The sequence below is a fragment of the Pelmatolapia mariae genome, linkage group LG1 (assembly GCF_036321145.2).
Source record: "Pelmatolapia mariae isolate MD_Pm_ZW linkage group LG1, Pm_UMD_F_2, whole genome shotgun sequence".
Lineage (NCBI taxonomy): Eukaryota > Metazoa > Chordata > Actinopteri > Cichliformes > Cichlidae > Pelmatolapia > Pelmatolapia mariae.
Window position 1 is genome coordinate 30,863,592 of NC_086227.1, and position 13,321 is coordinate 30,876,912.

General features: G+C 37.0%; 1 protein-coding gene across 1 annotated transcript; it reads right to left on the bottom strand.

The window, feature by feature from the left end:
* Window positions 1-68: 68 nt before the first annotated feature.
* Window positions 69-10,624, bottom strand: rec114 (REC114 meiotic recombination protein). The gene is made up of 6 exons (XM_063465991.1): window positions 10,522-10,624; window positions 5,726-5,815; window positions 2,206-2,289; window positions 1,706-1,879; window positions 596-670; window positions 69-381 (listed from the first exon to the last, which is right to left on the bottom strand). Exons 1-6 carry the CDS (start codon window positions 10,603-10,605, stop codon window positions 217-219), a joined length of 672 nt encoding a protein of 223 aa, XP_063322061.1. The 5' UTR covers window positions 10,606-10,624; the 3' UTR covers window positions 69-216.
* Window positions 10,625-13,321: the final 2,697 nt, after the last annotated feature.

Sequence of the window (13,321 nt, forward strand, 5' to 3'; positions counted from 1 at the left end):
CAAATTTATGATATTCAAAGCATCCTCTTTGGCCCATGTAACATAACAACTAATGTGTAATATAATTTCAAAGAACACTGGCACCAAAGCAACAAAACACTCCTCCACCAACAGGCACTGCCTACACGAACAAATAAAAGAAAAAGAAAAAACACGAACATGCACACACACACACGCAAACTTGACCTTTCTGCCTTGAGCTGTTGTTAAGATTCTTTACTCTTCAACCAGTTTCCTCAGCTCCCCTTCCACCTTCTCTACAAATCCATAAAAGGTGGGATCCAGCAGACAAACACGCAGGAAATGCTCTAAGTCACCTTGTCCAAAAGAACTGTGTTGATATACTCGAGGTAGAGTCACAGTAGTGTCTCCCAAGCAGTGCTGTGGGAGGTCCAGAAAATATTTAAGTAAAATTGAAAAAAAGAACTGATTGCGAACCCTGTGGCAGCCTTTATAATTTAAAAGAAAAGCCACACAACAATCATTTTGCATTTCCAAATTAAGCCTACTGCAAAATTACAATTAACATGTTGCATAGTTAAAGCTTCATTTTAATAGCAGTTAGCTTTACTGCCTCTTATGTCACAATCAATACCTGGGTAAGACGTTTGATGGACACAGTTCCTCGGACAACCTCAGGTTTAACTCCCACAGCTTTTTCCTGACAAGTCTGCTGGCACATGATGAAACACAAAAGAAGAAAAGAAGATTTGATATGCACAGCTTGACACCAGAGGGTTAAGAGACCAATCAATGGCCTTATTACTAATTGAAAGTTTTCCACCCCTCAAATCCTTTCATCTCAGCTCCTTCATTCTGTCTGTTTTCTAAAGGTCAAATTCAACCCCATAGTGGAGTCCGTTCCTTTCCCAGTCCTTCATGTTAAATGCTCTGAAGACCAGAAGCAGAAGAATTTGGTTTGCAGTTAATCATATGTTATGAACGATTTCAAGTTTAAAAATAAAGAAAGAAACGATGACTGGCTTACTGCTATGAAGGACAATGAGTATGATTGTTAAAGAAATAGTCTCACCCCTACAATAGTTCAGTATGTTTATAGAGTTTAACTTGCAACTGCTGAAAAGTTTTCAGAGCATGTTTTTTGTTTTTGTGTTTTATAAATGCTGGTTTGTTGTCATAATCAGCAATTTCAATATTAAAGTACTTTTATCAGGGCTTAAGGGTCGTGGATTTCAAACTGTTAAATTCATAAACTATTTAAAATCCTTTCCTGCATTATAGTATATGAATCTGTTTAAATTGCTGTATTCTAAACCTTATCTTTTACTGTTATTGGCTAATGATTGATGTATATTTCATAGTCTTTGTCACATACTGTAGTTGCAGTGTGACCTCTAAGAATAAGACAGTATTGTCAATAGCACCATCTAGTGAGTGCAATCTGGGTTTTTTATATAGATGGAGCTGACTACACCCTTGTGATACCACTATTTAAAATGCACAGAGTAATGCCTAGGTGACAACTTTAATTATGGCAATTTACATTATGTTGATATACTTTTTAAATTTACACAATAAAGGATGCTCCTTTTCCAGTTCCATAAAAGACTATCCCAGAAAAAAGAAAAGTCACATATTATCTCTATGTTGTGGACATCTTGGTAAAATATTTTAAATGCACGGACATACACTAGTTCTATTTTTGATGTTGAAATTGTATTAAATGAAATAGAAGCTGGGCGACCTGTACTGCTGGTGCAGGTACCGCAGCAGGGCGCTGATTAGGCTGTGGTGGGGCGTAATCCTGAGTGGTGACAGGTATGTACTCCATCAGTTTTTCCACAGCACTTGAGCACTCATTTATAGCCTCTGCCATGCTGCATCCATCAAACTGCATCCTTATCATGCGGCTCTCACCCTGCAGAAATCCACAAATACACTCAGTCTGTATCTGTCAGTCAAAACTGCGCCAAGAAAAACACAATCTGTGGAAAACGAGCTCGGGTATTTAGACACTTAAATGTAATCTTCAAGCAACAAAAGAACAAGGCAGCCGTCACAGGCAAAAAAACAAACAAACAAAAAAAAAACACCTAATCATTAAAATCTGTTGCTTTGTAAGTATTCCCCTTCAATTTGTTATGATGTTGTGAATGTAATGGTCTTGAGCTTGTAAGGGGTTTAAGATATTGCCATGGACGTTGAGATAAATTCTGTGGGATTGAAATGCATCTCACCACTCACCTTCACAATAAATCGAATCATCAGATTATCAGATTTCTGGTGTACTTTAATAGAATCTGAGCCACACAGCAAAGGAATTGTATCCTGAGAAAAGATAAGAGAACAAAGACCTTTAGCAGCAAAGGCATAAACAGTTCGATCACTTTGACATGTTAATATATAAAGAATAATATACACGAATACAATTTGAAATACTCTTATTTTGTAGCCAAATGCCTGAATTATTTCTAAAACCCAAAGTACAAAAAAGAGCATTACAGTTTAATAAACCTGTTAAAAAAAATTGCTACCAAAAACTGTCTGCAGGGGTCTCTATTTGCTCAATAACCCTAAAGTTTCCGCTTTGAGGCTCTTGTTAAGATTTTTCACAAAAGCAGGTAAACACGCTATAAGGAAACATTAGCCTGGTATTACTTAAAAACCCTGTAAACATACATTTGCTTTGACTTTAAAAATAATAATGTAGGTTAGTCAATTAAGGTTGACTTCAACTGCACTATATTAAGGAGCAAGCGCTCTGTAGTCCTATAACGCCATCATTCTGCATTATGTAAAATCACACATGGCAAGCAATAGGAGAACTATCATCCTCAAATGTCCATGAAAAAGCATCAAGTTTTAATAAAATAAAGTGTTTATTGACCAACTGCACTCTTTGTTATATTAAAGGAAAACTTGAAGAAACTGAAGAAAATACTTTTTCTTAAAATGATAAAAAGCCTTTAGTTCTTTTTAGAATATTAGTAATAGTATAGAAACATTATTAAGGTAATTTTGAACTTGCATTTAGAAGCTCAGAGTGATATTTGGCTTGATGCATCCAAAACAAGTCAGTCAAATCCCCTCACATTTGGGCAGAAATGTCAAGCTCTTCAACAGAATATTTCATATGGCCTTCATTGAACCCTTTTGTCTGGAAAACAGATTACTTTCTCAGATCTCAAAAAAATCTGCAGAGAAAATTCCACACATTTTCTCTTATTATTATGCTTAAAGTTTATTTAGAATGACATATATACTACATCGACTATGTTATGTAAACATTTTCATCCTTGTCCATTTAAACTAAAAAAATGATCAAAACAAAGTATTATACATATATGGAAATGTATGTAGAAATATGTACATATGCTAACCAAGCACTTCATTACAGCTTGCCAGTACTGGAATTGGACCCTTTTTTCATGGCCCATTATATTCATTAAGGTGTAATATGCAAAAAAGTGCATATTGGTCCATATTTGGTCGAAAAATCATGGATTTTGTTCCATACTGACACAATAGCATCACACAGAGTCTGCATATTTGTCAGCTGGATAATCCATGATGTTAATCTACTATTCAACCACATCCCAAAATTCCTCTGTTAGATTTAGATCTTGTGATTATGGACTCCATTTGAGTACAGTAAACTCAATGTCATCTTCAAGAAACCAGTTTGATACTATCTAACCGTTGCAAACATCATCATGCTGGAAGCAGCCACAAGAGAATTTATGTAGGTACACTGTAGGGCTGCCACAAACGATTATTTTGATAGTCGACTAGTCACCGATTATTTTTGCGATTAGTCGACTAATCAGATCATGCATCCACTGGACGTAAAACGTACAGCTTATTGCACCAGCATGCATCTGCTCTTATATAACTACTATTAGCTTACAGCTTTAAGTGTTTAAGGTATGTGCTAACTAAAAATAAAGACAAGATGATAGTTTATTAAATTTTAATGAAATCTGCAGATTGTTTGGGTGAAGTTTAATAAACTCAGCCGTCTGCTCCTTGCTATCTAAAATATAACAGGACACCGGAGTATATTCTCGAGCATATCACACTTCTGATAATCAGCTGTCTGCTTGACGTTTATTCGGCTGTGTAAAAACTATAACTTTAACCTCAGCCAAACCAATTTACTCAGGAACAAATAAAATACTAAAAAAAAGCCAAACAATAACATTTTTAAGTTATCTAAGTGACTTATATATCATGTTTAACCTGAGTAGCGAAAGACAGCGGTGGGTTTGAAAACGATTTGCCGGGAGTCCGGTGTTCTCACCGGCTCTAGTGAGCCTTGAACCCCGGCTAGCTATCGAGCTAGTGGGTAACAGACGTCTCCGAAAACGTCGGAGCGCTTTTGAAAATATGTGGTGTCCTGATAAACTGAGCAAATATTTGAAGTTTACACAGCTACATTCTTGCCTGAAAATATGTTAAATGTTTATTTTGTGACCCAGAAAGAATAATAAGAGTAATATTAAAACTAACTAGCTGCCGCCATTGTTGGAAACTGAGCAGGGCCGCGCTATGAATTGTGGGACACTTCTTATTCGGGGTTTAACAGCAGCTGGCATCCTTGTACATGCAGTGCTGCCATCTTCTGTTTCAGTCCGCTATTACACTCTTAAATCCTGCTACTTATTCCTGCGTCTTTTGGGATCTTACAAAGCTTCAAACGACGCGTCGACTATTAAATTAGTCGTCGACGATTCTGATAGTCGACGTAATCGTGACTAGTCGACTAATTGTGGCAGCCCTAGTACACTGTAGTCATAAGTGCGACAGATATGGTCAGTATTGTTGCTGGCCATATTCACAGTGCTCAGTTGGTAGTAAGGAATCCAGAGTGTCCCAAGAAAATATCCCTCAAACCATAACACTACCACCACCATGAACTGTTGATATAGGATAGATCCATGTTTTCATGTTGTTTTATGCTAAATTACGACCCTCCCATCTAAATATTGCGGAAGAATTCAAGAGTCATCAGACTAGGAAACATTTTTCCGATCTTCTAATGTCCAATTTTGGTGAGTTTGTGTGGACTGTAGCCTCAGTTTCCTGTTCTAAGCTGATGGGAGTGGCAACTAGTGTGGTCTTCTGCTGCTGCTATCTGCTTCAAGGTTTATGTGTTGTGTATTCAGAGACACTTTTGAGCACACTTTGGTTGGCATTTTTGGAACATGTTTACCTAATAAAGTGGATGGCTAATAATTGATGAAAGTTATATTGTGTTGCAATAATTTGGGGGTAGGACAAACAACAAATAAATGAGCTGTGATCTAATACAAACAACTATAATTTCAACAACTGTAAGTGTAATCATTTTTTGATTAACATAATTTGATAAAAAGGTACACCACAATAAACATTAGCTGCTAAACGAGAACTAGGATATTTAAACATGCAAACAACACAATAAACAACACAAGCAGATTACATTTTCTCTAATTTAGTATATTTTAATCTGTGATAAGAAATCTTCCAGATAAAACACTATTTGAACACAACCAAAGTCTTACTTTAATTTTTTCCCTAAAGAATTAAGTCATTTTTTTATTTCAACCAATTATGAAGTGAGTCAAAATAAAAAGTTAATAAATAAAAAAGATACCCATCACACTAACCACAACCACAAAATATATGGTGTACCGGGATCTAAAAACTAATGTGTAATCTTTGTTGTATGTTGTGTTCACACAGAGAAATCTATGAGAAAAAAACAGTAACCTACTCTACTTACCAAGCTTTCTTGTCCCCGCAAGACCAGCAAGTGTCCAGATTCCACAATTGTGAGGACAATTTCAGGTTTGTTGTCCTTTGCCTCAAGTACCTGATGAAAAGAAAAATACTGAATTAGTTATTGCTTTTCCTGGCAGTAACTAGATATATGCATTTCTAAAGGATGCTTTTTTAAATCAATAACATTGTTATTTTTTACTGATTAAGATAAATAATGTAGCTTATTAATATAACAATGACAGTAATGTTTTTTGTTTCTGCTACATTTTAAGTCTTGGTTCAACAGCCCAAAGGTATGTGTACCTGATACAATTTCATGAAAATTAAAAATGTTCTTAAAAGAGATGCACTACCCAATATGGCTCATGAGTATCTGGAATAGCTCATTATTATTATAAAGTTAGTCAGATAAAATCTTGTAATTCAATGTTCACAACTTGCCTTTCACTGAATTTTACAATTTGCAATGCTATAATCTTGTGTGATCAATGTAAATGCGACTTAGCTCAGTTTAAATAACATGCTTTGACTCAATGTCTCTGAGCTGCCCTATGATATAGATGTATTTTGGTTTCATTCATTGGTGTCATTAAGAAATACACAGCTCTAGCTTGCCATCTAGAGTCTGGTGCAGTTAATGAAAGAAAACAGCACAAGGAATGGAGTTTTTCAAACATGAAGAAAACAAAACAAATGCAGAAACAGAAACAAAAAGATAATCATACAACCAGTGGGTACAACCAGTGAAATACTTTTATACTTTGAATAGAATTATTTTTAAAAATGCAGTAATTATCTAAATAAATAGGCTTTTTCTACCATCAGCTGTTTGTTACTTCATTTTCATGTTTAATACCGAAAGCATAAACAGCCCAAGTGCATGCTCTATTTGATTGGGAATCTGGGGAGTCTGGAGTCTGGGTCAATGCCTTGGGCTATTAGTTATGCTCCTTGAGTTCTTCTTCAGCAGTTTTTGGAGTGTGGCAATAGGCACTGCCAGGCTGCAAAGAGGAGGGTCTATTGCCAAGAGGGGTTGCTTGGTCTGCAAAAAAATCTTTCGGTAGGTGGTTCCTGTCAAGTAACATCCATGAACTGCAGCACCCCTGGTTTCCCTGCAGAAATACTGATTTTAATGTTGCGGCTAATATGCCTATATTCCTAGAGAGACAACATTAGAGCAAAAAGACAATTAATGTAAGATATGGTGCAGTTGTAGTGTCTCTGTGCCTCAGCACTGCAAGACGTAGAACCCAAAGTACCTCCTGCTACTAGATAGTATAATGAAGGTAGTTTTAATGTTGTTTTATGCTGCAACTCATAAAAATTAAGGAAATGAACTTTGAGTTAAGTTATTGTTCTATTTTTAATCTGTTCCCAGAGATCTGATTTTATGTCTTGAAGGACATGTGACTAAGTTTTTATACCACACATTTATATGAATATCAAAACTGAATTTAAATTAGGGATGGGAATTACAGAAGAACTAAGTAAACCATCAAACAAAGGGGCTCCCAGTCAGCACATATTCCATCTGATATAAAGTGGAAAGCCAAATACTGTAAATCATTTTTTTCCATATTTCAAAAAAGATCTTTGATGGTCAACTATGTAAAATGTGTACAGAACCCTAAATTAAAGCAGTATATAAATGTTGTCTTTTTCAAAGTTGCTTTTTCAAATATGTGCTCTCATTTATATTCATACAAAACAGTAAAAATATATTTATCCATAAATTCATATTAGTATATACAATGCTGTTACAAAGTATTTGCCCACCTCCAGATATTTATTTACTTAGTGAGTGTTTGTCACACTGACATGTTTCAGGTATTCAAAGACATTTTAATATTAGAAAAACATAACCAGAGAAAATACAAGACATACTTTTTAAATAGTAATTTTATAAATCAGGAAAAAAAAATGTAATTTTTTTACGCATTTATGCATCTGAATCAAATCTAAATCTGGATTCTGACAAGCCCACTCCAAAGCCGTTCAGTGGTGAACTTGCTGGTGTGTTTCGGACCATTGTCCTGCTGCATAACCCAAGTGCCCTTGAGCTTCAGGGCACAAACTGATGGACCGACACTCTCCTTCAGCATTTTCTGGTAGAAAACAGAATTCATGGTTCCATCAACTAGACGAGCCTTTATGGTCAGCAGTGATTTTTTTCCACCTTGGAAGCTTAACCCTTGGATGCACAACCTACCAATACCTACACCCTTCCATGAGTGGGGTCAAAAATGACCCCAAATAGAAACAATGCATTTTGCTATAAACTCGGTTGTTATTCTTCAAAATCTTTAAAAAGAAGAGTTGTAATATTTTCATATTTGAGGTATTCCTCATAAAAAATGTTTGTGACATGAGGCCCTTTGCATTTTTATTTATTTTTTCATTAATTTTAAGAAATTGCAGTTTTTGTATCACTTGTATCACTTTTGTATGCTTGCTCGGCATATACTGCAGAAGCTGGGTCTTCCCTCTGAAAGGCACAAGTTGTTTATCCACTGTAACACAATCACTGAGGATGAATTTCTGCCTGCAGTTGACCAGGAACAGGCCCCATATGTAGCGTAAAGCTGCCATGTGGTTTGTTTTCAGTCGGTAGGCTCTGGTCCTCAAAGTGCAAGAAAGGGCGAATATCTTCAAATCTTTGAATTAACATAGTGGCCTGGTACAATGGGTTATGCAGAGGACTCCCAAAAAGCACACCGACTGGTACATCCCAGTTCTTCTCACTTCCTGCAAGAATGGTCAATCAAATGAAGGCCAGGAGCTTATGTTTGATTACATTTTTCCACTCTTTTCCCCTGTCTGTGGCTACTCTTCGTGCCTCCATCTTTGTGCATGTCAGCACCTCTTCTATTATATTATCAGACATGAACATCTTCCATACATCTATTGGGGAGGCAGTACTAAACCCAGGTGCAAGCCCTGGCTGACTAATTCAGAATATTGTGGCTAGAGCAGTAAGAGGGGCTCATTCTGTTAGACTCAATATCGATTTCCTCTTCAGAGGACTCATCAGAGGACTCCTCTGTATCTGACTGGCCTTGTTCAGTGGGGGGGACAATAGTTTGGGTCTTCTATGTCTGAGATGTCAGATTCTGAGTCTATGCCTCCAAAGGGCTCGTCATCCCATCCGTCCTGGATTCTTTGTAGGGCAAGGTCCACAGGGATCCTAGCTGGCCTCATAGCAGCCATGTTACTTTAAATATTAAAAAAAAATGTTTGACAATGTTTGAAATGCACAGGAAACTATAAACAGGGCTGCACATAAATGGTCCGCAGGTGCGCATTTGCTGACAAAATAAAAGACGCGTACCAGATAAGAAGTTGGAACGCGCATTTGCGTACAAAAGATGTTCTGGAGGAGGACAGGCATTTGTTCAGAACTCTTATAGATGTCGTAGAACCAAGCTCCATAAGCAATTACTTTGGTGTTCCTCCACCGCAAAAGAAGCGCGTATTCTCTGAATTTCCGGTCATACTTTTATTTTGACAGCGAATGCTCACCTGCGGACCACTTATGTGCAGCCCTGACTATAAATCATGTATGTTACTGTGTAAAAATTAATTCCTGATCCATCAGAAGTGTAAGTGGGACAGTCAGAGTTGCTAAGAGTGAAGGTTTCATAGAAGATTCCATAGGAACTGCTTGGGGTCATTTTTGACCCCACTTGTGGAAGAGTGGGGTAGTGATACAAAAACTGCATTTTTTTTAATTAATGAAAAAACAAATAAAAATGTAAATGGCCTCATGTTACAAACATATTTTATGAGGAATACCTGGAATATGAATATATTACAACTTTTAATTTTAAAGATTTTGAAGAAAAACAACCCATGGGGTCATTTTTGACCCCACGTGTGCATCTAAGGGTTAACTACGGTAAGTGAAGCCTGCAGTTCTTTAGATGTTCTTATGGGTTCTTTTCTGACCTGGATGAGTCTTCAGTGCACTCTTGGAGTAATTCTGGTAGCCCAACAATTGTGGATAATGACTCTCACTGTGGTTTGCTAGAGTACCACAACCTTAGAAAAAGCTTTTTAATACTTTTCAGACTTATGGATGTCAATGATTTTGTTTCTCATTTACTCTGGAGTATCTTTAGATTGTGGCATGATGTGTGGCTTTTTAAGATCTTTCAGCCTGCTTCACTTTTTCAGACAGGTTCTATTTAAGTCTATTTTTTTGATTCAGCAAGTCTGACAGTAATCAGACAGTAATCAGACCTGGCTAGTGAAATTGAATTCAGCTTAAAAATTTAATCATTATTTAAAAACTGCATTTCCTATTTACTCTGGTTACCTTTGTCTAATACTAAAGTTTGTCAGACTATCTGAAACATGTCCCGCAAATATTAAAAAATAACAAAAATACCAAAAAACAATAAAGAAGGGGGGGGGGGCTTTTTCACAATACTGTAGGTATTATACTATAGCTTAACTAAGGCTGGCAGATAACTTAAAATGATCGTAGTAAAATGGTTGTTATTAGAGATGATTAACACCACTCTGGGGTTTCATCAACAGTTATGGTGCTAAAGGAAAGCTACTCTTTATGAGTCACAAAATTAGACACGTTTCCTTAACTAGGAGGTGGGTTCTAAATAAAAATCCTAATGAACAATATATTAAGTACGTTTTTCATTCGTGTGTGTATTTGGCCAATACGCTGCACTGACTGAAGTTATTGTCAGGCAGAAAGCTAATACAGCTAGGCTAGCTTAGGAAAGTTTGGCTAGCTAGAGGGCAAGGTTTTTTAGTAATACGTAAATGAAGGTCAGTTACCTTCCACGGTGTTACACCTGTTTCCTTAGAGCCAGGGATGAAACGCCCATAGCGTTTTAACTTCCAAATACGAGTGGCGATCATTTCCAGCAGCGGAGTAGTTTTTTTGATATTTTCTGTCAAACCCAACGAGCTATAGCAGAATCCAGTGCCAGCAGAAGAGCCTGAACGAAACAAGGACCGCGCGCGAAAATTAACGTCAGCGACGGACTGAGAGGCTTTTTTTTTTTTTTTTTAAATAGTCAGAGGTGACAGTAACATTAAAGAGACATGACACTCAGTGCTGATTTGGATTACTTTAAAGCACTTTGCCCCAAACCTCTGCCCAATACTTGTGTAATGTCAGTATTACAGTGCAATATATACAGTGGTAAGAAAATGTGGGTTTGCAGGGAGCTGTTTTGAAACATGTGACAGTGTATGTTACAAACCCAAGGTTCAGCATCACTTCCTCAGCAGGAAGCTGGCTCATGTCTCCACATGTGACCCAGCAAGTCTGGAACACTTGATGCTGTATGGATGTACAGTGGGAGTGTGACTTAGTGATGGGTCGGTCGCGAACGAAATGGCTCTTAGAGCCGGGTCTTTGAAGTGAACGATGCGGTTTTTTTTTTCTTTCTCCTGCCCTCTCTTTCACTTTTTTTCGCTTCACGCTGGAAGTCACCCTTGTGTTTGCGCTGAGCAGAGACGGCAAACAGAGCCTTGCGTTTGCGCCCCTCCCCCCTCTGCTCAGTGCTGAGCTGAGGGGGCAGGCATAGTTACACTTGCAACAGCAGTAGCACACAACAAGAGCAGGAGGGAGAGGGAAAGAAAGAGAGCCGGGAGCAACAACAAGAGACAACACCGTCACATTGGAAAGGTACAGTAAAGAAAATGAGTGACACCAAGAAAAGAAGCAAAGTCTGGAACCATTTCAATCTTATTGACAAAACAAAGGCAGAGTGTAGAGTCTACAAGAAAAGGATATCATATAGAGCCGGCTCCACAAACAACATGCACAGACACCTAAGAACTGTCCACCCATCAGTGCAATGGGAAGATAAAACGTTGTCAGTTGAGTGTGATATTAATATTTCTAAATGCCAACCTTTCCCTTAATTAAAGATCTGGGCGTTCTTTTTTCCCCCTTTTTTCCCAATATTTTAATTTATATTTTATTGTGTTGTGGTTTGCAGTGTTTTGTGTTGTTTCACTTTAAATTTGTTTAAAAGGAAAAAGCTGAAAATTTAAGTAGTTAAAAGTTGAAATGTAAATAGTTGGTTTTTGTATTTTATAATTTATTTATTACATTTTATGTGGAATGAATAAATAAAAGTATATTTACAGTGGCCCCTAGAGACAAAGCACGTACAAATTCCAAAACACGTACAAACTCCAGAGCACGTACAAACTCCAAAACACAACGGAAGTGCTCCAGGATGCTAGGGGCTGTGTTGAGCTTTTGTTACCTAGTGGCTACACAAGCCAGGATGTACCAACAATCGGATTGGGTGTGTGGTAGTAACAGGTAAATGAAGTTTTTTTTTAAATTATTTCAATATATATATATATGAGTGTTTGTGTATTAATACAAAAACAATAGACATATGAATTCGATTGTGTAATTTAAGTGATCTAGGTAGCTCTGTTTTGGAAGTTCAGTTAACGCTAGAAATGTGTTTTGGACTTTGTGCATGCTTTGGAATTTCTAAGTGCTTTGGAGTTTGTACGTGTTTCGTCTCTAGGGGCCCCCATAAATATTTATATATAAACATACATAAAGAAAACCACGTTTTTTTACATTACTAATTCCTTTTGTGCATAATTTTATATTGGTGTTGATAATTAATTAATTAAAGCAACAAAACAACCTGAAGACCCGGTTGGGAGCCGAAAGAGCCGGCTCTTTTTAGTGAGTCGAGCCGAAAGAGCCGGTTCTCTAAAAAGAGCTGGAAATCCCATCACTAGTGTGACTCCAGTTTCAGATGCAGGTGGACAGCTTGATCGTTTTCCAGCCATCCTCTGACAGCTCAAGTGTGACTTTTGGTTTAATCTAAGTGCTAACTTATTTTGAGCATAAAAAACTGCTGAAATGTTCCATTATTAATAGTTAAATGTGTGGTTATAATGATAGCTAAATACTAACTATAATGCATTAGTTCAAGTGCTCCAGTATTGTTGAATGCTGGCTCAGTGACATTGTTCACTGGGATAAGAGCTGGCAATATGTCCTACTGGACTACACATTAAGACAACAGTGCATGTAGCAGTTTCTATTTTAATTTTGTTTTCTGTTCTCAGAGCAGAATTTCAAAATGGCCATCCTAGCTTGAAAGTAACTCCCAGTTTGTGTCTCTTAGATATATAGATACAGTTGTGTTTAGAAGTTTACAAACACTGATCATAGCCATGCATGTCATGGTAATTATGGGTGTTTAATGATTCCTTTGAACTGCTCTTTTTCTTGGGAGCAATGATTGTACAGCATGAATCTTTAATTACCTTAAAAGACAGGATTTGGGTACACAAGATTTTAGTTTGGATTTTCTCTCATTTACACAGGGTCAAAAGTATATATACAGACTCAAATATCTGCATACACCAGTGACCACACCCAAGCTAAGGTATGATGTGAGACAGAAGATGAAAACACAGGTAGGGTTAATAATATTTGCGTTATTGCAAAAATGCATTATTCAAAAATATATTTAGAGTTCTAAGTAATGCAGACAGGTTGTGGTAGATTTAAGTTCTGCCCTAGAGTCGGTGTGTAAAGAAGGGGTGGCAACCTCTTAGTTTTGGGCCACAGCCCCATTTGAGC

What these genes read in the sequence shown, in the direction of transcription:
- rec114 (XM_063465991.1), bottom strand. Translation starts at nt 10,605, where the DNA reads ATGATCGCCACTCGTATTTGGAAGTTAAAACGCTATGGGCGTTTCATC. An exon ending in TGATTCGATTTATTGTGAAG is followed by an intron (nt 1,880 to 2,205) that starts GTGAGTGGTGAG and finishes GGATTTCTGCAG; the next exon opens with GGTGAGAGCCGCATGATAAG. An exon ending in TACCTGCACCAGCAGTACAG is followed by an intron (nt 671 to 1,705) that starts GTCGCCCAGCTT and finishes ATGTGCCAGCAG; the next exon opens with ACTTGTCAGGAAAAAGCTGT.